This window comes from Cetorhinus maximus, chromosome 14 (assembly GCF_964194155.1).
Source record: "Cetorhinus maximus chromosome 14, sCetMax3.hap1.1, whole genome shotgun sequence".
In the NCBI taxonomy this organism is placed as follows: domain Eukaryota; kingdom Metazoa; phylum Chordata; class Chondrichthyes; order Lamniformes; family Cetorhinidae; genus Cetorhinus; species Cetorhinus maximus.
Genome location: NC_135892.1, coordinates 10,282,050 through 10,307,653, shown reverse-complemented (window position 1 = coordinate 10,307,653; position 25,604 = coordinate 10,282,050). Strand labels below are relative to the sequence as shown.

The 25,604-nt window shown below is 41.8% G+C and overlaps 1 protein-coding gene across 1 annotated transcript in view; it reads right to left on the bottom strand.

Moving 5' to 3' along the window:
- Positions 1-5,196: 5,196 nt before the first annotated feature.
- Positions 5,197-25,604, bottom strand: part of macrod2 (mono-ADP ribosylhydrolase 2) — an 896,565-nt gene continuing 876,157 nt past the window's right edge. Inside the window, exons 15-17 of the mRNA XM_078556471.1 lie at positions 14,196-14,240; positions 11,368-11,421; positions 5,197-10,354 (exon numbers count right to left, since the gene is read on the bottom strand). Coding sequence (XP_078412597.1) covers positions 10,341-10,354; positions 11,368-11,421; positions 14,196-14,240 — 113 coding nt within the window. The 3' untranslated portion in view covers positions 5,197-10,340. The remainder of the gene's footprint in view (positions 10,355-11,367; positions 11,422-14,195; positions 14,241-25,604) is intronic.

Sequence of the window (25,604 nt, the reverse complement as noted above, 5' to 3'; positions counted from 1 at the left end):
CTCTCAATGGGCAAATGGGGCAATTTTCTTTTTGTACTGAGTTTAACTAAGTCACAAACATAGTCTTGATATGAGGTGAGAGTGATTGCCCATCGAGGCACCATTTGATCTAGTGTGGTATCAAGGTGCCCTAATAAAACTGAAGTCAATGGGAATCGGGGAAAACTCTCCACTGGTTGGAGTCAAAACTAGCACAAAGAAAGATGGTTGTGGTTGTTTCAGGCCAATTTTCTCAGTTCCAAGACATTACTGAGGAGTTCCTCAGGGAAATGTCCTAGGCCCATCATCTTCAGCGACTCCATCACTCTCCACTTGCCTGGATGCAACTCCAACAACACTTAAGAAACTTGACACCATCTAGGACAAAACAGCCCACTTGACTGGCACCCCATGCACCACCTTCAACATTTACTCCCTCCACCACCAGTGCACAGTGGCAGCATTGTGTACCATCTACAAAATGCACTGCAGCAATTTTCAAAGGCTCCTTTGACAGCACCTTCCAAATCTATGATCTCTACCACCTAGAAGAACAAGGGCAACAGATGCATGGGAACACCACCACCTGCAGATTCCCCTCCAAGTCACACACCAACCTGACCTGGAAGTATATCGGCGTTCCTTCACTGTCACTGGGTTAAAATCCTGGAACTCCCTCCCTAACAGCACTGTGGGTACACCTACGTCATATGGACTGCAGCAGTTCAAGGTGGCTCACCACCATCTTGTCAAGGGCAATTAGGGTTGGGCAATAAGTGCTGGCCCAGCCAGTGACGCTGAGATCCAATGAACGAATAATTTTTTAAAAATCCATTTACAGTTGCATGTAGCACATACTTCTCAAATCCTGCACTGCTCAAAACAACTAAACTACCCGAACTTTATTTAAAATTAGGCATGAGGTACATTTAAAGAAAAGAAAATAAAGACAGTCTGAGAATTGCATCTCACATTAAATAATTAAATCAAGAATCTAACGGGAAGAATGGTTTGAACGTGCGTTCCTCAAAGCGATGTCCGTATAATTTGTAACTTTATGTCATGCCAAGTGAACATTGTTACACTCATAATAGCAACACTTGTGAGATTATTATTGCCCACCACTGCTGAACTACTATAAGAATAATAGCAGCTGTCATCAGAATTGCTGACAAATCTGAGGCAACTTTCGTTTCACAGTCTTCCTGCTCCGGAACCCAATTACGACAAGAAGCTTAGAGTTCATATCAAATCCCTGCTCTGCACAAAGCAGTGAATCAGGAGTGCTGAAATGAAAGAGAACATAGCTTTGCACAATTTACAAACTGGATCAGACGAACATGCATATCCCCAATTCTGAATAGCTTATTCAGGGCTCCTTCGTTTAAGTTAGCAAATTAATTGGAAAAGGTAAAGATGACCTCCAGACACGAATTTAGGAAAACATAGCTGCTCACTAAATAAAAAAAAAATCAGTTCCTTAAATCTTCCTGTGTGTTCACACGTACTTTTGTTAAATCCCTTTGGAAAGCCAAATTCCTGGGAGATGATCTTTCTAGGTCAAAAACTCCAGTTTGAAGTATGATCAATATTGAAAGCAAACTTAAATTTTCATTCTTGTATACTCTATGGTTTTACTCACTTTTCTTTTTAAATTGTATTCTCAAGTAAAGATCGCCTCTTGTTAAAAGAAATGATTTCTTGCGTACTTTTTGTCTTATCTCTCCCTTGCCGCCAGTTCTGTTTCATCTCTTTTATCTTCCCCTTTTTCTTCTGCATTGTATTTCATGTTTCATGCTACATCACTCCCCTCCCACGTTCTCCCCCCTGCTCATGTTTGTGATGGCGGCGGGGGGTGGGGGTGGGGGAGACGGACATGGAGAAATGGGAGCAGTGGGAACAGGAAGAGGCCATCGACAGAGGTGGAATATACTCAGAAAAAAATAAGAGTGCAAAAATCATATTGGAAGTGAGGGAGGGTAAGGTTTGTATTTCTATAGTGCCTTTCGTGAGCATCAGATGCCTCAAAGCGTTTTACAGCCAATGAAGCACTTTTGAAGTGTAGCTACTAAGCCAATTTGCGCACAGCAAGCTCCCACAAACAGCAGTGCGATAACGAACAGATATTCTGTCCTTGTGATGTTGATTAATGGATAAATATTGGCCAGGACATCGGGGAGAACTCCCCTGCTCTTCTTCAAAATAATAATGCCATGGGTTCTTTTATGTACGCTTGAGAGGACAGACGGGATCTTGGTTTAACGTCTCTTCCGAAAGGCGGCATCACCAACAATGCAGCACTCCCTCGGCACCGCACTGGAGCAGCAGCCTAGATTATCATGCTCAAACCCAGTAGTGAGACTTGAACCTGGAATCTTCTGGCTCAGAGGTGCGTGTGCTATCAACTGAGCCACAGCTGACACAGGCGGGATGAGGTTTCCTACAACAAATGAAAATAAAATAAAAAGTTTATGCTTGAATTAAAAACATTCCTGCTCATGTGACAGAGTCACATAAGGGGACATGTTTTATGACATTTTTATTTTGTTCATTAGTTTTTTTAAACGGCGCTTCATTTCCCTGAGGTACAGAGCTGCACCAGGGAGGCTGAAGCGCTCTATCGCGTGCACACGCGAAGTTCACACTAGGCCTGCTTGCCCTCCTCCCTTGCCCACGCAGGCAGCACTTAAGCGCTGCCGCTCACGTTCCATGCTGAGCAGGCCTTAATTGGCCCGCACAGGTAAAACCGTGGCGCGGTGCCGATCGCGGGCAGTGGTCAGATTCCCAACTGTCCCCGCCCACCCCCACTGAGCACCCCACCAAGGGAAAAATTCTGTCCATAAAGATGATATGGGGCCTGTCCAGCAGGCCGGTTGGAAGTGGGCGCGGGTGGGCGTGGAGCCGATCGCCGCCTGCGATTGACTGCGCGCCGCCATTTTACGTGGGTGGGCCAATTAAGGTCCGCCCAGCGTGACGTGCGTCTGGTAGCACTGAGCACTATCTGTGCAGGCGGTGGGGAGGAGGGAGAGTCGGGGCCTTCGATCTTTTGTGCATGCGCACGGAAGAGCACAGAAATCTCCCTGAGACACGGAGCTGCCTCGGGGACATAAAGTTCAAATTGAATGTTTGTAAAAACCGAAAGATAAAAATTATTAGTCATGTCGTCTCATGTGACAATGTCACATGAGCTGGGACATGTTTACGAAGTGTCAAAATTTTAAAAATTTATTTAATAAAATCTTCATGAAACGTCGTCCCGCCTGTGGATGAGGTTTCATGAAAAGCATGAAGGCCGCTTGGGCTCTTCACCTGCCCGCCAACCTTAAGGTTGGACGGGCAGCCCTGTCAATTAATTTAATTGCTGTACTAATGGCCTTAACAGGTCTCTGGCGCACGCCCGCCGAACGGAAGATCGGAATGATGCGCGATGGCGTGGGGACGCACGCCCAATGTCACCGCGCATCATTTTATGCATTGGCGTGCGGGGCCTTCCCCCACATGCTGAAGAACAAATTCTGCCCATAATTGCTGAATTTTCTACTGATGGTCCTCTCTGAATAATCTCCAATTATAACTTAGGTGCATTGACATCAAGAGGGAGATTTATTCCTGACTCCTCTGCTTCTCTTCTCCCAAAGACCATCTCTCATTTGAAAGATCAGGAGTGGTCTATTTATTACAGATTCTATGGTGTTCAGTTCCATTCATAACTCCTTTAACATGAAACACTCCATGCCTGTCTACAGGAAGACCTGGACAATATCTAGGCTTGGGTTGACAATTGGCAAGTAATATTTGTGTCACACATGTGTCAGGTAATGAGCGCCTCCAACAAGAAAGAGCCTAACTACCTCTCCTTGACATGCAATGGGATAACCATCGCTGAAACCCCCACTATCAACGTCTTGGGGGTCACTACAGAATGTGCAGCAACTACTAGAGCACACAAGAGGTTGGCTATCCTGCAAAGAGTGGCTCACCTCCTGACTCCCCAAAAGCCTCCTCACCACCTAGAAGGCACAAGTTAGGAGTAACTCTCCACTTAATAGATCCGTAAAAATCCTCCCAAGTAGGAAAGACTTGTAGCAGCAGTCGTGCGATCCAGTCCCAGACTCAAACCTATTTTTTGTCCCATAATGAATTTCTTCAGTTGTCACCTGTGTCACAAGTAACAGCAGCTCACCTGGAATAAGGACAAATCAGTGCAGCACACAACTCTGAAGTAGGAGAAAGTGAGTAGCTTGCTCACCTATCCTAACAGGTAAAGAAGGTAGAAGATTAACTCTGGAATATCTGACATATTTTAAATTCTATGCTGATGTAAACAAAATGCTTAATATCAAAAACAGACATGATCAAAGATTTTTTAAAAATTACTATTCAGGAACAATTTGAAGCGATGTAAACCTAATTGATTCCAATTTTAACAAAGCACACTGGAATATGTTTAATATCATTGTTTTAAAGACACGCAGATGTTTTAGTTTTAACTTCTGTCTAGTCACTCACCTTAGTTTCTCATTTCTTTTGAGATTATGAAATATGAGGTAGTATTGATTTCAAATGCATTACCCAACACAAGCTTGTGAATAAATATCTTCATGTTGTTATTCCAATCTTCACCTGATTAAAGCTTCACTGGAAACAAACATTGAGAAGATTTCTGGAAAAACTCAGCAGGTCTGACAGCATCTGTGGAGAGAAAGACAAAGAGTTAACGTTTTGAGTCCGTATGACTCTTCTTCATACGGACTCAAAAACTTCAACTCTGTTTTTCACTCCACTGATGCTGTCAGACCTGCTGAGTTTTTCCAGCACTTTTTGTTTTTGTTTCGGATTTCCAGCATCCGCAATATTTTGCCTTTGTTTTAATTGAGAAGATCACAACAGGTTATGTACCTTAAATAGAATTTTACAGTAGAGAATCAAGCCATTCCAGCCAGTAGGTTCACACTAGTGTTTGAATTAGAAATGGAGAGGGTATGAAAGAGTTCAAGACTTGATAAGCCTCAGTGTTATTTGATTAGATTGTACATCATTGTTTTCAAACTTCCTGGGCAATTCCCATGGAGTCCTTGCACTGGGGCATTGGGGCAAATGGAGATGCTGAAATAAGATATTGGACAGAATGAGCTGATAAAGTAATTAAAATCCAACCCACAAATTGTCTCACAAAAACGATCTGCTAGAATAATTGAAGCGACATGCCTTTCAAAATGCTATTATCGTTCATTTTATTTAACAGACATAATGTGAAGGTTTCATTTTTCTATTGATGACAATTCAAACTCATGGCACAAAGAGAGAATAAGAGGAAAAAAAGTTTCTTGATTATGTAATGCTGGCTATTAAACAGGTTGACAACAAGGCAGTAGATCAGCAAGTTAGTCTCCAGTTTGATCCACTTGTCTCAAGTTTACAAGCAACAACTGCCAGTTATTATTACATACCATCAGGTAAGGCAAATCTTAAAGCATCCAAGGAAAAAAAAACTATTGTATTCCAGAAAGGCCTATGGAAAGTAAGACATCTATCTAAATATTGTCTAAAGCAAAGCAAGCATGCACTGCAAAGTGTAGTTTTACAGGATGCATAAAACCAGTAAAGTGTGTGTTCTGAACATTTTTGCTGTAAATCAGACAAAATCTGGAGCTTTGAACTGTAGATTTGGAAACAAGTCTTCATATCAGACCAGATGATGACTCAATAGGGTAGACTTTGAGTGATAGAATAGAATGGTCGATAGCGAGTCGGCAACTTGCTTTACGTCTCCTCCACCGAGTTTTATTTCCAATAAAAATAATCAGGAGAGATGTGAAGCTGGCTGCCGATTCGCTAACATCCGTTCTACATTGCCAACGTAAAGTCAAGATCTACCCCAAAGTCTGTGTGTCACACCTCATAGCATCACCGTGATTTCACACCAGAACCTGACGTCTGAGTTCATCACCAGCAGGAGTCAGTCTCAGAAACAACGGGGCGAGTTCTGTCAGATGCTGTTCTGTGGACTTGCGTCGACAGCTGCAGATCTCTCAGGATCGGGTAGCTTTATCAAAGGGCCGGCACATACATGATGGGCTGAGTGGCCACCCTCCGTGCTGCATCATTCTATGATTCTATGAAGTGGATCGCCTTCTCTTGTCCTTAGCAGCGTATCCTTGAGCAAAGTGGCTATATCCAACAGCAGTGAGCTAAAGCCTTTTCCGATTAGGAAGGCGGCCAGCATTAGCTGCCAGGATTACCCAGCCCCCTTTTCCCATAGCACATGAGCTGGAAATGAAGGCAGAGTCAAAGACCAATAGCTGCACTTATTCTCCTTAATGAGCTCCTTGTCAGATAAGACCCAGATGCACCTTCTCTTTTTTTTTTAAGTTCTTGGTCAATTTGAGAAAAAAAAAATCTCAAACTATCAGTAAAATTATTAAGCCATTAAAAATAAATCAAAGTTCATTCTCAAAAATGCTGAAGGGTGTTTCTGAGACAGACCCCTAGAATACTCTGTATAGTCCTTATTAAAATAATGCTGCAGCCATTGAAAGGATGCAGTTGAGAGCAACTGAGAGGATGGAGGCATTGAACTATAAAGAGTGACTATTCTAAATCGGGCATGTTCTCACTGAAAAGGGGGAGATTGAGAAGCAAACAGCACAGGAAGAGGCCATGTGGCCCAGCTGTTGATATGATTAGTGTTTTTAGGTTTCTGAAGGGTTTAGAGCTATTTCACCTTGACAAGAACAAGAGAACCAGAGCACACAGCCTGAGCTTGAAGTGGGGCGATGATGGATGGGGGTGGTTGGGGGCGGGGGGGGGGGGGGGGGGTGTGGGGGGGCGGGGGGAGCGGTAAGTTCACAACTAACCTATGGAAACAATATTTCAATAAAGCCAGTGATCAATCAATGGAACAGGCATCCCAGGGAGACGGTGGAAATGGTGAATATCGATCTATTCAAAGGCAAACTTGATAGCTTTCTTTAGAAAATAACATTTCGGGACATAGTATTTAAAGTTATGGTTTGTGGTGAGTGGAGCATGGCTTGTGAGGTGACTTTGGACCTATGGGTTCCAAAGCTCTCTACCCCACTGGTTTTCCTCACCTCATGTCTGGGTTCTTTGTAGATTCATTGATAGAGATCGATTACTGGCAACAGCTTGACTACCATTTGAACCCCAGGATGGTAGAAAGTGAAATAGGTGGATATTGGTCTTTCCTTTTTTAGAAATGACCTTGTCCTGATATAGTGCACCTTTTTTGTAAAGAACATGGTTATATTTTTTGCACATCGATGGTGAGGCTTCCCGCCTGGCCCATTACAACAAGCGTAGCACTATCAGCTCCCAGGAGATTCAGACTGCCATGTGCCTGCTGCTAGCCAAGCACACCGTGTCAGGAGGGAAAAAGGTAGTGACCAGCTACACCAGCTCCAAGTAAAACTCCACATGCACTGTCTGAGTGTGTGCTGGAGGGGGACTCAATCATGGCTTTCAAATTGGATGATTGTCTGGAGACAGAAGGGCTGCAGGCGTGGGATCAGCTGAGTTGATGTCGCAGAGAGCTGCCATGGACATAATGGGCTGAAAGGCCTCCTCCTGTGCTGAAACCATTCTATGATTTCAGATTTAATTAAGGCCATTTGAAACTGAAATATATTGCTTTAGCATGTCATATTGAGAATGTTAATGGGCACACATTAATAGATACTTCTACATGACTCCATTGAGTTTTGAAAGCCCCCAGTGTACCAGTTATAATTTGCTGGAGAGGAAATATACCAATGTAATGCGCTTCCCAAAACTTAACTGATATCTATTTACTCCAATAGGAAATATTGATTCTGGTAATTATTAGCTTCACAACTAACTCACTTGCTTCATTAAACAAAAATCTCCTACACAGTCCATTTTTGTTTTAAAAGTGGTGGAGGGTTTTTAGATAAATACATTTGGGCCAAGGCCAGTAAAATTCATTTCTTTGAAATGTGAATTATAAGTTTATTTAAAAAGTCTGTAGTGCCAATATCTAAAATGTTGAGGCAGTAGGGGCGGGGGATAAATGATCTTTTTGTGCAATGTTACATGCATCTGTAACGCCAGAGATGCCAGAATAGGTTAAAAAAGAAAAGTGACAGAGGAGCAGAAGATGACTAAAACATTTCTCCATGTAGAGCAAAATGTGACAGACAAAAGGGAGAGGATTAGGGGACCCATATCACTCTTCTCCAGCCCTAGTGAGCAGCTCCAAGTTGGCTGAGAGAGAGAGAGAGAGAGAAGCCCGAGAGGAATATTAACTAACACCCGTCCTGTCAAATGAGCTATGATATATCGCAGTGAGGACATTGCTGAATTAAATTTGACTCTTTAAGCAACTGGTAAATATTTTAGTCAATTAAGCTGGAGTTGCCAGTTGATGGCAATGAATAGCTCCGCATCAATGCTGAATTATCTCTAGTGTTACAGAAACATACTATCCTCCAGCTTTAGTTATCAGATATGCATTAACAATTTGCAAATAACTACCCAATTGCAAACTAATAGCTGGCAGCAAATAGCGAGTCATAGCTTTAGTTGCAGGATGATTTTTCAAGTTAACTAAAAGGTTATGACCAATTAGTCAGAACTATTAGTAGCTGCTATTAATACTTTACACTTTCTTTTATTAAATGGAGCCAATTTCCCTCATCGCTACCACCACTTTTGACTTTGCTGTTTAAACTCCCTGAAGATCTGATAAACCAAAACCTACCTCGGGGAAAATAAAGCCACTGAAATATTTTGGAATGAGTTTCATTTCCCAGGGCAATGCATCGGGAGCAGAGCTGTCCCTATGATGGGATGTTAAGGAACATGGACATAACAGCGTCCAATCCCCAACGGAATTCTCAGGGCAGCCTCATGGGCTTGTGTTGTGACTCTACAACACTGCACCTCCACATGTGGGAATCCAAAACAAACAGCATCGGCTGCAATAAAAGCTAAACGCTCAATGTTTAAAATCTGAAAAAATACAGGAACCGCTGCAAGTATACAGCAAGGTTGGTCAGTGTCTGAACGGGGAATGGAAGGTGCCCCCCGTAGATAGAGAGACTGGTTTTTCTTTTTCAGAAGCTAATCTGCCCACTCTATATCTCCAAGGTTTAATTCATTTTTAATCTGAGCTCATGTTCAGTGATGTGAGTGCGAATGGGAGGACTAGAGTTGACAACGCCAACTTCCACTTATATAGCACTGACAGCGCAGCAAAACATCCCAAGGCACTTCACAGGAGCAGAACTCAGTCAACGTTTGAAACCAAAGCAACATAAGGAGGTATTATGACAAGTTGCCCAAAATGATTGGTCAAAGCGATAGGTTTTAAGAAAAGTCTTAAAGGAGGAGAGAGGGGCAGAGAGGTTTAGGGAAGGAATTCCACAGCTTAGGGCCTCAGCAGCCGAACTTACTAGAGTTGAGAGACTGACATCAACATGGGAGGGAACGATCAAAGATGGCAAACTGTGGCCATCTATGTGTAGGCAGGCAGTTAACGAATTGGAAAAAGCTAAAGGATCCCCATAGAAGAAGTGAAATATAGACAGAGGAGAGAAGGTCAATCTCTTGCGACTACCCCATCAACTATTTGCCAGTTCTGTGATAAAATATGTCAGTCACTCTCAGATTTGCAAAGCCATCGAAAAGCTTACCGAATAGCTGGCCAATCCTGAAGCTCAAATCATGTTTTTCTTTGTTTTCTTTTAATGCTGAGAAGTAATCTTACTTATTGAGGAACTGCCAAAAGGGGTGGGATGGGGAAGAAAAAAGGACTAGGGAATCAACTTTTTAAATTCATCCACTATCTCAAAAAAAAAAGAGATTCCAAATATCTGGCCATCAAATTAGTGCTAACCAGCCGAACAAAATTAATGGCTTGATGAGTAATGTGGATTTCGAGGGAGAAGTTAGGCAAAATTATCACACACTGAACAGAGATATTAATATTGTACTCTGTGGTTGCTTCAAGATCAATTTTCAAGTAGGTAATCAGAATCAAAAGTGTGATATACCTGGTGTAATGGAGGTGAATACAACCAGTTCATTCATCTGGTGTGAAGCTGATATGATATTGGATCCAAGCTCTATTGATCAGTAGAACAACAGTTGCAGGCAGTGAAAGTATTATTTAGAAGCACATCATTAAGCCAAAATATTTCCTTCAATAATACAGTTACTAAACATAATACAACTCAGAATTCTGATACACAAAACTGAACAAGATGGCTACCTAAACTCAAGCACAAAATTGTACCATACGCCTTCCAGAGGTCTAAAGGGGTTACAGTCTGCCTTCACAGACATCGATGCGTCTTGTTTCAGTCAAGTCTAGCCTTTCTTCACTGTCCACTTTCTGTGGAGAACAGAAAAATTAATTTAACCAAAGAAGTTGCCAGGGGAAAGTAGGAATGTTCCACATAAAAGGACATTTTCATCATCTTCAACTTTGCCTTACTTCAAACGTACACTATCAAAGCAACATTTGCAATCTAATGGCTCAGTAGATAATGTTACAATTTAGATGGCAAACGGTGAAGCACGTAACTAGTCTTTATGCACTCAGAAGCTTTTATTTACAGAGACACATGTTACATATTGTGCACCACCAAAACCAGCAACTACATTTTCAGCCTGCTCCAATGTATATCAGCACAGGCAAATCCCCAGTTAATGCACACCAGCTGAATACAGTTAAAACCCAAAGAATATATAATTAACAGAAAATTGCACCATATGGTGGACTGCTGACCCATACGTACAAGTTAAGGGCTCAGACCCAATTCCTGACCTGTGTTAATTAGCTGAACTCAGCTGCCGCTGTGGCAGAAATGGTCTCACCATCATCGAGAGGTACAATCAACCACGGCTCCTTATAACAATCGGCATCTATTCCTTTCTGCTGAAAGTCAAATACTCAATGAGGGCAGAAACGACCTCAACTGTGAGAGCCCTCGTGGCTGAACAATTAAGGTCCAGGGTCACACCTTAAGAATGGCCACCAATGGAGCTGTTCTGGTTTGAGTACGGCCTTAGACATTACAGAATAAATCTGGACACAGTGCAGGAAGACCAGCTGATCAAAATGGTGCAAATTCTTCAAGGGGTAATATTCCAAATATTTTTTCTCTGTCAGTTGACAGCATAACCTACTGTATGTAGAAGCTGAAGAAATGAACATTTAAGATGCTTTGCCTTCAAATTAGTTTGGTTAAAAAAAGACTCTCATTAAAACGAATAAAAACTGGCAAATTGGAATCTTGACTAATCAACACTTTTCAGTTTTTTTTACTCCATCATTTTGTTTTTCAAATGTTTCAGTTTTATTATTTCCGCTGTTTATTATTGTGAAACAAGAATTTGTCCTACCGTCTTCACATTCATCAATATAGGGTATGCGGTCATTATTTTCCTTATCTTCTCCTGCAAAATATTGGATAAGAATGAGTCACATTGGGCTTATTAAGAACTTATGTCAGGTGTGTGAACTTGTGTCCCATACAACATAAAGCAAAATATATCTCCTCCACTTCCAGCATTCCAAAGTGACCATTCTCTCTGGAACGCCCTAATCCACTCTTCCATCACTCCCAACACCCCGTCCCCTTCTCATCAAAGCTCCAGGGACACTAGACCTGCTCTATTACTCCTTTGTCCTCAATGTTCAGGGATCCAAACATTCCTTCCAGGTGAGACAGTGATTTGCTTGTATTTTATCAGCTCAGTATACTGTCTTTGCTGCTTGTCACGCACTCTCCTCTACTTTGGGAAAGCCAAACACAGCTTAGTTTATCACTTTGCTGGACACCTCCATTCAGTCCATGTGACTCTCAGCTTCCAGTCACCTGCCATTTCCATTCTCCACCTGACCTCTCTGTCTTTTGTATCCTTCACTGTTCCAGTGAAAGTCAACGCAAACTTGAGGAATCTCATATTTCTATGAGGCATTTCATAGCTTTCCAGTCTCATTTTACAGGGGGAAGATGATGGCATAGTGATAGTGTCCCTGGGCTAGTAATCCAGAGATGAAAGTTAATGCTGTGGTGACATGGGTTCAAATCCATCATGCCAGCTGATGGAATTTAAATTCAATTAATAAAAACAAAACTTTGGAACTGAAAGCTAGCCTCAGTAATGATGACCATGAAACTATCATTGACGGTGGTAAAAAAAAATCTGATTCACCAATGCCCTAGAGGGAAGGGATGGGCAATAAAAATGCTGGCCTAGCCACTGATGCCCACATCCCTTAAAGGGATAATAATAAAACAATCTGTTGTCCTAATGGTCTGGCCTACATGTGACTCCAGACCCACAATAATGTGGCTGACTCATAATTACACTCTGCAAGCCACTCAGTTCAAGGGCAATTAAAAATGGGTAACAAATGCTGGCCTTGCCAGTGACATCCACATCCCATGAACGAATAATAAAAAAACTGAGTTTAACAACCTTAGGTCTTTACCAAAGCTCCAAAGCGTTTTCTCTTGGACAGCAGGTGCTGGAACTGAGAAAAGATGCACCAGTGATTGGGAGTGGGTGAGGTGCAGGCTGGTTTTTGGGGAGGGGAAGCTCTAATGGTACACGGCTGGTAGGGAGGGTTGCACCCCGAGGACTTATTCCCACCTTATTCCTGAGCCCTGGGAACCTTCTCTGCCTTACTGATTTTCCATGTTTCCTTTCACCTCTGCAATTCTATCGTAAGTGTTTACATCTCCTCTAGACCCATCACCTGTTTCTTTACTTGTCCCGTTACCACTTGCAGGACTTCTGACAGCAACTTTGAAATGAGGAACTCCTGCCCACAGCATGCAGCTGGGATCAATCCAATGGGGAGCAGCAGCAGGTAGCAGATGGGAGCAGTGGTGAGGAATGGGGAGGGGCAGAAGGAGCAGAGTGCAAGGTCAAACTGGAGGCTGGGTGAAAAGAGAATGCCAGTTTGAACAGAGGGAGACGAGTACCAGAGGGTAGAGGGTAAGGTAGGTTACATGAGGTAAGGAAGTGTTACATAGAGTTTACAGCACAGGACAGGCCATTTGGCCCAACTAGCCCATGCTGCTGTTTATGCTCCACAGGAGCCTCCTCCTCTTCATCTCACCCATCAACATATCATACTATTCTTTTCTCCCTCATTTTGTTTGTCTAACTTTCCCTTAAATGCATCTATGCTGTTTGCCTCAACCACTCCTTGTAGCAGTGAGTTCAGCCTTCACATCACCCTTTGGGGAAAGAAGTTTCTCTTGAATACCCAATCAGAATTATTGGGAACCAGCTTATATTTATGGCCTCCAGGTTTTATGCTGAAAAGCAGAGGTAGCTGCTAATTTGGGGCTGTTTATGAGACAGCCAAGCCACCTTGCCTGAAACTATTCGTCAGCTTGCTTTCAATAGGGAAATGATGCAAAGCATAGGCAGTATATAAAGAAAAATGAAGCAGAAAATAAAAATAATATCCATCATTGAGATGTCCTTATTCGAATGGCAGGGGGAATAAATCACGGCCTACCTAATATCAAACTGAAAATATTCACCTGTTACGAAGCAAAAAATATTTTTATTTTGCCTGTGGGATGCCACCTGGAACCTGCATTCACTGGTGCACTCCTATTAAACAGGAAGTTTATAATTCTTACTCCGTTTCAAGGATGCTCGCAAACGCAATATGAAGGCCCCAAGCATTGATTCTGCCATTTGGGAACCACCAGCTGGTGACAGAGGAAAATGGCCACATCCCCTGTAAGCCAGCGTGCATCACCATAGTGATCAGTGACTACAGCGGCTTCGTAACGGCCACCAACACCGAAAGCAACAGCCCCCACCCTGATAACGTGGCGCTTGTGGCAAATCCAGGGTGTCCATTTCTCACGGAGAAAATTAAGGGACAGCCTGTCCTGGGGGTCTGTATGAGTGGAGGCTGGGATGCTGCCAGAGCTGTTAGAGTGCGCAAAGGAGAGCGGGTATTGTGCATGCGCAAAGTTTAGAGGTCAGAATTACAGGACAATGGACTCAGATACAGGACAATCCTTGTAAGATAAGGGACAGTTGGCCAACCTGGGCAGTATCTTCCTCTCAGGGATTGGTCTCTTCAGCCATCAGCAAAAGTGCACCATATGAAGGCACCCCATCCTCAACAGGGTTTGATTCACTGCATGTCCATCATCTTAAGTAGATGGAAGGATGCTGACAATAATTCCTACCTTGAGTTGGAGAATTTTCTTCATCATCATTCATTTTCTGCGTACCTGTTTAAGCAAATGAAACAGCTTTTAAGCAAGAGTAGAATTTTGAGAGTGGGGCTGAATTGTTGTACTGCATGAATGTTCTTTTTCCCTTCATGGTGTTCTAAATGCAGAGAGCTTGTGAGAAATGGTTTCGTTTTGTGCAAACTGATGACAACAAATCAACTGATCCAGAGACAATAAATTGGTTCCAAGCTTTTAGTCTTGATGAATGTGAACAGGCTCGTTGTAATTCCTTCACTACACCAAGGACAAATGAACATCAACTTTCTGATCACTGCTGGAATTTCTATCAGGGCTATGGAGACTGATTCAAGCTATTTAACTCCACACTATAGAACCTGATACCCTAAATGCAGCGTGAACTATTATTTTAATAAAACATTTGTACAGGTTCAGTAGGAGCCCAAGTGTATGAAATGGTGGTGCAGGGTAAACTGTTGAAGCTTTCATAACAACTAACAGATCTCCTATGGCATTGCTCATGCAGAGTCAGGGGATCTGCCACGTTATCAAAGGAGCATTAAACCATGTGACACACTGTGGCTCAATGGGTAGCCCTCTTCCCTTTGAGTCAGAAGGTTGTGGCTTCAAGTTTCACTCTGGAGGCTTGAACACAAAAATTAAGGCTGACATCCTGAGGGAGTGCTACACTGTCAGAGGTGCCATCTTTTGAATGAGACGTCAAAATTGAAGCCCCATCTGTTCTCTCATGTGGATGTAAAAGATCCCCTGGTACCATTTAGAATAAGAGAAGGGGCGTTCTCCCTGATATATTGGCCAATATTTACCCCTCAATCGACATCACCAAAACAGATTATCTGTTTATTATCACCTTGTTGTTTGTGGGAGCTTGCTGTGTGCAAATTGGCTGCCATGTTTCCTACATTACAACAGTGACTACACTTCAAAAGTACTTCATTGGCTGTAAGGCAGTTTGAGACATCATGACAGGCGCTATCTAAATGCAAGACTCTCTTACTTTCTTTCAGTGATATTTAATCACTTGTCACAATGCTAATGACTAAAATAATTTCTCACTTACTGTAACTACCTTGTTGTTTATTTTCCATTGGTTTTTCAGTTACATCATCTTTGTGTTCCATCCTTTCCCTCTATCCATTAGCCCAGCAACAACTTTAGAAGTAAGTGTATTGTGCATAATGCATAAGATCTACAGGAATTTGGAGACATAGCTGCTGAGAAAGTTTGGTATTTTCACATTTTATTTTGAAAACTTTCCAGCATTTTGGATTTGACTTTATACACATGGACATAAATATTTTCTGATGTGCGCACTTTATATGAGATAATTTAAAGTATTCCATCCATTTTCCTCTTTAAATTATGTTCATTACTGGAATTAATTAGTAGGAGAACGATATTTGACTCTCACTTCAAGTTGTTACTTAATAGACCACTAAACATTATTTCGTGTGAAGATGAGATTATTGGATGAATACTTGATGTGTTTGTAAGATATTCATTTGTTATCTTAATGGACAACATTTTCCTTTTATTTTAACCAGGTTCACCACAAAGAATTCATAATTAGCCATTTAATAGCTGGTCAAGGGTAGGTTTCATCAACCTACATCATTAATACTTCATGAGGGAGAAATATTTTATATCATGAACATGCTGAATCCATGAACGAGTAATACATGTAAAAATGAAGGTGTTTTTCAAAGTGTACAATGCCATTGGACATTAGTTCTGAATGAGGATTGAACATAACGCTCTGAAATTCAGAGGCTCTGCAATTTAAAAAAGAACCATCCTGTGGAGTCAAAAGACTTCAGTCTCGAAGGTTACCTCAAACTCATGCACCAATATTTTGACCCTAAAAAAGTACAGACAGCATTTAAAATAGGCTCCTGTACATCAGTGCTGAGACGGGTGCCCATTAACTTGATGGTGCATTTTCAAGTTATGTGGAATCATTAGGAAACAGGTACTCTTCCAATGTATAATAGAACAAATATGGTTTGTGAAATAATATGGGACTGTTCCTCTCCTTCTCCTAGCACCCCAGCTTGGACAATGAGGATGTGTATATATACTACACTGGTAGACTGGACTCACGTATTATCATCTACCCACCTCTCCCCCATGCCTCCCGGGAAAGCTGGCTAGTTAGGGAAAATGGATGGAATACTTTAAATTGTTAAAAACAACCTTTAACTTAACGTCCTTCATTTCCCATGCTCACAAGAAATGTAAAAACATTATAGACATGTGAACTGGTGAAATTAAATTTCAATTAATAAATCTGGAATATAAAGCTAGTCTCAGTAATTGTGATCATGACAATGATCATTGATTGTTATGAAAACCCATCCAGTTCACTCATGTCCTTTAGGAAAGGAAATCTTCTGTTTTTATCTGGTCTGGCCTACATGTGATTCCAAATCCACAGCAATATGGTTGACTCTTAACTGCCCACTGAATGGTCTAGCAAGCCACTCAGTTCAAGGGCAATTAGCGGTGGGCCAGTGACACCCTCATCCCATGAAAGAATAAATAAAAAAACACTTTAAACAGCATCACATTGACCTAATTCAATTCAATTTGGGCTTGAAACTCCACTTGTTCCTCAAGCAAATATCCACCAGATACTGACTTTTTGACTGAGACATTCTCTTTCTCTGAAGCACATCAGAAAATAGGTCTTTTGCTAAAATTCCACAAAACTAAGATGCTCTTCCAACCAGCTCCCACAGCACAACACTTACCTCTGTCGATAAAGATTAATGGTGAGATCCTGGAAAATGTGGACCACTTTCCATATCTTGGGAGTGTCCTCTTGATGAAGGCAGATATAGATGATGAAATTCATCAATGCCTCCAATGTGACAGCTCAGCCTTTGGCCGACTGAGGAAAAGAGTATTGGAGGACTTGGATCTCAAACACAAGACTAAGGTCATGGTTTACCAGGCAGTAATGACATCTGCACTCTTATATGCTTTGGAGACTTGGACAACCTATAGCAGATACACAAAGCACATACGTACATCTGTGGTGCCTTCGCAAGATCCTCTAAATCTGGTGCAAGAAAGGTGGTCCAACAGCAAAGCACTAATCACTTAAAACCAACACTGCTGGGAGGGTCATGTCATGTCGTTCGTATGCCTGACACCAGACTCCTGAAGCATCCGCTCTACTCGGAACTTGGTCATGGCAGGAGACTCCCAGGAGGACAGCGGAAACGCTTTAGGGATGTCCTCAGAGCATCCTTAACATCTCCCAGACTTAGAGGACTCCCTGGGTTTGACCAACCAAAATGGAGAAGGCTCATCCAGGAAGGCACAAATGCATCAAGAGACTACACTGGGAACGTAGAGAAGTGAAGTCAATGCGACAGAGAGAGTGCACAAACCTCCAAAAACCCACCTACCCAACCCTTCAAGCATCACCTGCCCTTCACATAGCTGAATCTGCACATCACACGCTTATCAGCCATCTCAGAACCCATCGAACCGGAGTGGAAGCAAGTCATCCTCGATCCTGGGTGGAGGCTGCTTAAGAATAAGATCTACTTCCAGCATGATCTCTAGGATTTACAATATGTCTAAAAATCTAGTATGTCTTTCTGTCTAGGTATAGCAGAAACAGCACCCCTTAGCTCACACACTGCCCACTGTGGTACTTCTACCATAGCAAGGGATGGGCTCAACGATGATTAAGGCAAGCTTATGAAACTGGTATTGAGACCTTTGGACACATTGAAAGCGCACATGATACATTGTGCTGCCAAGACAGATAACTTGAAACTCAACAAACCTGTATGACTAAAGCCACGAATTAAATTAGAAAAGCATAATAACAATCAGCTGAAATATGGCTGCTGCTGGGTCAGGATTACACCTGGGTATAAAACTTCCAGAGAAGGAAGAGAGAGGCATTAATCAGGCAATATCGAGGGTCTAGAACTTATGGGTTTCAATAGAGAAAAGGTTTAAACAGAATTATTTTTGATTGATTTGAGAAATAGCAAGGGATCAATCATATTACTGGGAGTATATCACAGACTGTCAAATAGTGAAAAGGAAATTGAGGATGAAACACTACTTTGACCAAGACTCTGGTTAATGAAATAGAGCAACTAGACAACTGAAAATTGGGGAACATTTTAGAAATATCGATCACGATATAATTAGCTTCACATGTAAGAATAGAAACAGTAGAGGGCAAAAGTACTGACTGGATAAAGGTCAGCTATAACAACTTGCATTTATATAGCGCTTTTCATAGAATCATTAAGTGGTTACAGCACAGAAGCAGACCATCTGACCCATCAAATCTGTACTGGCTCTGCAAGAGCACAGAATCATAGAATGATAAAAGTAAACATTTTAACATCTTAAAATGTATTAAGGGACTTTAAAGGAGCAATTATCAGCACTGAGGGCATATCTACACCACACGGACTGCAGCAGTTCAAGGGCAATTAAGGATGGGCAACAAATGCTGGCCTAGCCAGCAATGCCCACATCCTGTGAAAGGATAAAAATAAAAAAATACAAACAAAACTTGACACCTGAGCCATGTATAGAGATATTATAGCAGGTGACCAAAATTTGCTCAAGAAGAAGCTGTTAAGGTGCATCTTAAAGGGGGAGTGGGAGAGAGAGAAATGGAGAGTTTTAGGGAGTGAATTCCAGAGACTGAAGGCACAGCCACCAATGGTGGAGCAATTAAAATCGGGGATGCGCAATGACCAGAACTGAAGGAGTGCAGAGATCTCGGAGGATTGTGGTGCTGGAGGTGGTTACAGAGGTAGGGGGAGGGACAAGTCTTTGGAGGAATTTATAATTAGAAGATAGTCAAGGTAGGGTTAGGGTTGATGAGAATTGGAAAAGTGCAAGCTTATATTGAAAAGGGAGAGAATGGTAGAGGAATTAGATTTGTCTGTGTTTTCACAGAGTAGGTGGATATTGAGATTGTAGAACCACCAGGAGTGGGTTTATAACAGTGAAATAATACTAAAATTATTGCTTAAATTTAAAATGGGCAAATGCCATGGACCTAATCATCTACATTTGTGGGACCTGAGGGATATTAGGAAAGGCAAACAGTGATACGGTAGTTTAGCTGTTGCAGCAGCAGTAGTAGTGGAAAACAAGACTTCACTCTTTGAGAAAAGAGACATGAAATTACTGATCAGTAAATGATATTGTAGTTTACCAATAACTGTAAATACTTATTAAATTGAAGGAACTTGAGGTTGTCAACATGCATTTCCGTAAGGCAAGTCATGCTTGATCAACCAATAGACTTTTTTAAAGAAATAACAAACAATAGATAAAGGAAATGGATGTGCTTCGTGGCTTAGTTGGTAGCAGTCGTACCTCTTAGTCACAAAGTTCTGGGTTTAAGTCTCGTTCCAGGACCTGAGCACAAAAATAAAGATTCACAATCCAGTAAGGTGCTGAGGGAGAGCTGCACAGTCAGAGGTGACGTCTTTTGGATGAAACATTAAACTGAGGCCCCATCTGCCTGCTCGGGTAGATGTAAAAGAGACCCTGGCACTGTTTTGAAGAGGAGCAAGGGAATTCTCCCCAGTGTCCTGGCCAATATTTATCCCTCAATCAACATCACAAAAAAAACTGATTACCTGGTAATTATCACATTGCTGTCTGTGGAAATTTGCTTTGTACAAAACTGGTTACCACATTTCCTGCATTGCAGCACTGACGACATTTCAAAAAGTATTTCAGATTCTGTAAAGTGCTTTGAGACTCCTGTGGCCGTGAGGAGTTCTATATGGATACAACTCTTCAGTTGTTTCATATGAATTTTCAAAAAATGGTTTGATAAGGCACTTACTAGAAATATAATAGCAGACGAAATTAAAAGGGAAGCTGGCCACGTTGAAAGACGTATGGTTAGAGGGGAGAAAATAAATTGTATATAAAGTTGTCTTCAGGCATCAGTGTTGAGGATGCTCTTATTTATTGTATTTGGATTATCATCTGGATTTAAGAATTAAAGGAATAACGCTGCAATTTGCGAGACACCACACTATAACGAAGAGACCAAGATAACCAAGCAAGGTGGGCAGACAGGGGGCAGATACAGAAAAACTGTTAACTACTATATTTGGGAAGCATAATAAGAATGAAATATGCAAATAGTCGTTTGGTAGTAGAGAACTTGAGTATTGTTGAGAAAAAAGAGACATGCCAAAGCTTTTCATCTTGCACTCATCAGGACACTCACAAGAACAGCAATAAAAAGGGAAAACAATCATTTATACTGTAAGTATACTGGTATTCTTGCGAGTGTCCTGAAGGGCGCAAGACAAAATGCTTCGACAGGTCTCTTTTTCAGCAATACTAAAGAAATATGCTGTAAACATTACAATTTCTAATAGTTTAGAAAACATGCAGGTCAAAAACGTGGCAGCACAACCAGATAAAGATCATATAAAGGCTAATGGAATCATCGGTTTGATGTCTTGAGGCACTGAAAACAAGAGGCAAGGAGGTAATGTTGAACTTCTACAAGATCCAGGCATATGACCTCAGGCCACACTATTAAACAATACTGAGGAAAAGTTTTGGGCACATAACTGTGGGAAGGATGTGAAAATAGTGGGAAAATAGCAGCGTCGATTCATAGGGCAGTAGTAGAGATAAAAGATTGCACGTGTGAAAAGAGATTTAAGAAGTTAGGCCTGTTTCACCAGAGCTACGAAGGTTAAGGGGTGGCCTCCAGAGTTAGGAAGCATTATAATGAAGGTAACAGTGATACACTGTTTCCAGTAGTCAGCAAAGTGGCAATGAAATAGTACAAACGTAAGATAATTACAAAAAGGACTATGAAGAAAGGTTGGGAAAAAAATTCAATGACTTGAAAAAGAGAGGTAAGTGGAGTCTTAATGATATGTGAGTGGATAATAAAGTAATTAGAAAATAATATGATTGTTAGAGATACTGAACAATTGAGAAGAACACATAAGTTGACCCAACTGAAATCATCTCTGAACTCCTCATTATCTTTTTAATGGTATTTATGCAAATCACTTCCACAGTGCCACTACTTCACAGTACTTCTGCAGCAACTGAGCCACATTAGGAAGCATAGGATATGCATCTTATTAATATTCTTATCCTGATGCACCTACCTCAAGATTCCCAAAAAAATTTAATTGGCAATCAAATACAGTATTCTGCACCACGAGCATTCCCAGGGCATTAGTACATGCACTAGGTACAAAGTAAAGCTCCCTTGGAAGGTTATGCTGTAGGGGTTAGACGATAAAAAGTGGGACAAAGATCGTGTGGAGCATAAAAACTAGCATGGACCAGTTGGGCTGAATGAGCTGTTTCTGTGTTGTAATTTCTACATTATTTTACAGAATACAAGAACTTATATTTACATTCTGGACACGAAGAGAATCAAGGGGTAGAGTGTGACAATAGAATTGAGGCAGAAATAAAAACAGAAAATGCTAGATAAACTCAGCAGCTCTGGCAGCATCCGTGGAGAGAGAAACAGAGTTAATGTTTCGGGTCCGTATGACTCTTCTTCAGAGTGGCCAGAGTTGAGGCAGAAGTTCAACCCTGATCTTGTTGAATGGTAGAGCAAGCTCAAGGGGCCGAATAGCCTACTCCAGCTCTTACTTATATTCTTATACATGAGTTTAGCTGAACTATGAGCGTGAATGATTGTACAATATCTTCCAACTGGCTTTTTCTTTTCCACTTATCTGCGGAAGTTGACATTCAGATATAAATAAGCCCATTGGAATCATGTTCGCTATTTTGTTGCTGCTGTCAAAAGAGCCTCTTAAATTGCCATCCTTGGAAATAAAGTAACTCCGACTAGAAACTGCAGTAAATGGTAATTAAGTAAACTATGAGGGTGAGGGGAAAAAAAAGCCAGCACAGAAATTAAATGCTACTTGATCAATATATTTGGGGGATGAGTACATTTAAACTTGTGCTGTCAACACTAGAATTCCGAATTGTGAATGGTTTTTCGAATTGTAAATGGGTTTGATCGAGTAAATAAAGAGAAACTGTTTCCATTGGCAGAAGGGTCAGAACCAGAGGACAGAGGCTTAAGGTAATTGACAAAAAGACCAGAGGCAACACGAGGGAACATTTTCACACAGCAAGTTGTTGTGATTTGGAATGCGCTGCCTGAAAGAGAGGAGGAAGCAGGTTCAATAGGAACATTCAAAAGAGAATTTGATAAACGCTTGAGGGGAAAAAAAACCTGAACGGGATGTGCGGAAGAAGCTGAGGAGTGTGGGATTTATTGGGTAGCTCTAACAATAGGCTGGCACAGGCTCGATGGAACGAATGGCTTCTTTCTGCGATGCATTATTCAATGATTTTTAAAGGATGCATGATTAAAATTAACAAAGCTGAAATGAAAAAGTGGAACAGATTTTAAGCAAACGCAGCTGTCGCTGTGTCGATTAATATCTTTGAAAAGAGCTGGAAAAATTAGCTGACTGGGGAATGGGGCTGGTGGTTATGTGGCAGATACAGACTTGAGATGCTGTTGTTTCTATCCTCCAGGGGCCACAACGAGGGATGCAAGAGGCCAAGGCTGAAATAAAGAGGATGTGGGACGAGTGAAGTTCTGCTCGAATATCTTAAAGGATCAGGGAGTACCCAATGCAAAGCTTCAGCCCAGAAGGGGCTTAAACAATATAGGTAGAGTCTGTGACAATGTGGGACAGTGAGGTGCTGAACCACGTAACAAAATTCTGAGTGTGAAAACCTGGTATCCCGAAACAATGAGTCTTTTTCACACAAGGCAAAGAAGTTAGTGAGTAGAGAGCCACAGAGGAAATAAAGTTGCCCATTGATCTGTGTGGAAAGCTGATGGATGGAGTCTGATCTATTCTGGGTAGTGGCAATGTCACCAGCTAAAAAGAGGCTCGCTTAAGGAGTTAACGACATCAGAATATTGCTGAAAAGAGAGACATGTTGCTGAAGCTTTTCATCTTGCACTCATCAGGACAAACACAAGAATTGCAAACTTCAAACGATCACAATGATTTATATTACAGGAGAAAAGGGATTCTGATTGGTTGACAAGTCGACTCTGATTGTTTCTCCATGGTAACATCTTGGCCAAATGGGGAACTATAGGCTCCCCAAGCTCCAAGTCCACCAAACAGAATTCTCTATTAACCAGAATTCTGGGGTCAGGTCTGCCGGGTCTGTTTTTTAATTCGGAATGTCAAATTCACCATATTTGTTATCTGTGGTAATTCAAAAAAGGTGCAAAGCTTGAACATATTCCTTTTGTTTGCAGAGAATGGTCCCGGCGCATAAATTTATGTCGCTTCGAGCTATCGTAAATGAGCCATATTACGAGTTTGACTGATTATCTTAAACTGGTTGTTAGTCTACCCATCAGCACACTCAGGATTGTTCATCAAGTGCTGCCCAATTGCAGAAGCACATCTGATAGTAGATATTTTGTTTTGGCTTTTGCCAGCGTGGACTGGTTGAGTACGGTCTGTACTTTGCCTGTTATGAACAACCGAAGGAACATGCTGATTGATTCATTCAGCCAATCGTTGGGACCTATGGCCTATGTACCTGGCTGTACATCAGAATAACGCCCCTTAACTGAGAATAGATGTGACTGCATATTAAAGGTATGAACATTGGCAGGTAATTAAAACCTATTACAGTAAAATTTCTGTTATCTGGCACTCTACCAAATGGAATTCTCTATTAACCAGAATTCTGGGATCAGGTCTGTTGGGTCTGTTTTTTTGATTGAGGCTGTCAAATTCATTGGTATTTGTTATCGGTGGCCTGTCCTCACTCCGGTCTCAGCCTCCCATTGTTCTGTGGCACCATCACTAGATTTGCTCCTGCACCTCTCAAGACCTCAACACCTGTGTGATCATCCTGGAGCATTCTGATTGGATAAAAATGCAGAACTCACCTTACATAGAAACTAGGAGCAGGAGTAGGTCATTCGGCTCTTTGAGCCCACTCCGCCATTCAATATGATCATGGATGATCCTCTTTCTCAACACTATACTCCCACTCTCTCCCTTTGACGCCTTTAGAGTCTAGAAATCTATCTATTTTCTTCTTAAATATATTCAGTGATTTGGCCTCCACAGCCTCCTGTGGTAGAGAATTCCACAGGTTCACCACCCTCTGGGTGAAGAAATTTCTCCTCATCTCAGTCCTAAATGGTCTACCCCATGTCCTGAGACTGTGACCTTTGTTCTAGAGCCCCCCCAGCCAGAGGAAATATCATCCCTGCATCCAGTCTGTCCGTCCCTGTCAGAACGTTATATGTTTCAATGAGATCGCCTCTCATGCTTCCAAACTCTAGTGAATACAGGCCTAGTCTGCCCAATCTCTCCTCATATGACAATCCTGCCATCCCAGGAATCAGTCTGGTGCACCTTCGCTGCACTCGCTCTAAGGCAATTACATCCTCACCTAGGTAAGGAGACCAAAACTGCACACAATACTCCAGGTGTGGTCTCACCAAGGCCCTGTACAGCTGCAGTAAGACATCCTTGCTCCTGTACTCAAGTCCTCTCGCAATGAAGGCCAGCATACCATTTGCCTTCTTAACTGCTTGCTTGCTTTCAGTGACTGGTGTACAAGGACACCCATGTCCCTTTGTACATCAACATTTCCCAATCTATCATCATTTAAATAATACTCTGGCATATTTGATTAATTGCCACCTCCCATTTCCAGAGCATGCCGGATAACAGATTTTCCTGCAGTTTAAAAATAGAATCGGGAAAGGTGGGGGAGGGGAGAGTGGTGACCCAGGTTGTTTGGTTCTTCCTGGCTCTACACTCAGCTAAGTATGCATTTTTAAAACCTACCTTGTTTGTTCTGGTATAGGAGGCAGTCTCGAAGTCCATATGTAGGCCTGATTTACCTGAGTGCAGTCAAATATTTGGCCTCCTATGCATAGATTGAGTCTAGGGGTGAGAGGGCTGTCCTATGAGGAGAGATTGAATAGAATGGGCCAAAACTTTCTAGAGTTTAAAAGAATGAGAGGTGATCTCATTGAAACATATAAAACTCTTCAAGAGCTTGACAGGGTGGATGCTGAGAGCGTATTTCCGTCCCTGGCTGGAGAGTGTAGAGCTAGGGGATCATAGCCTCAGGATCGGGGACCACTGAAACGTGGAGAAATTCTTTCACTTGGATGATTGTGAATCCTTGGAATTTTCTAACCCAGAGGGCTGTTGGATCCTGGTCATAAGTTTGGTTGGATTTATGGATCTGGGTTGCATGCTTGTTTCGGGGCGCCCGAGTTGGTACCCTAAATCAGCAGACCGTTCTTATGTAGAACACATTCTATTTGTTTACAAAGGAACTCAGCAGCTACACTTGTGTGCTAACAAC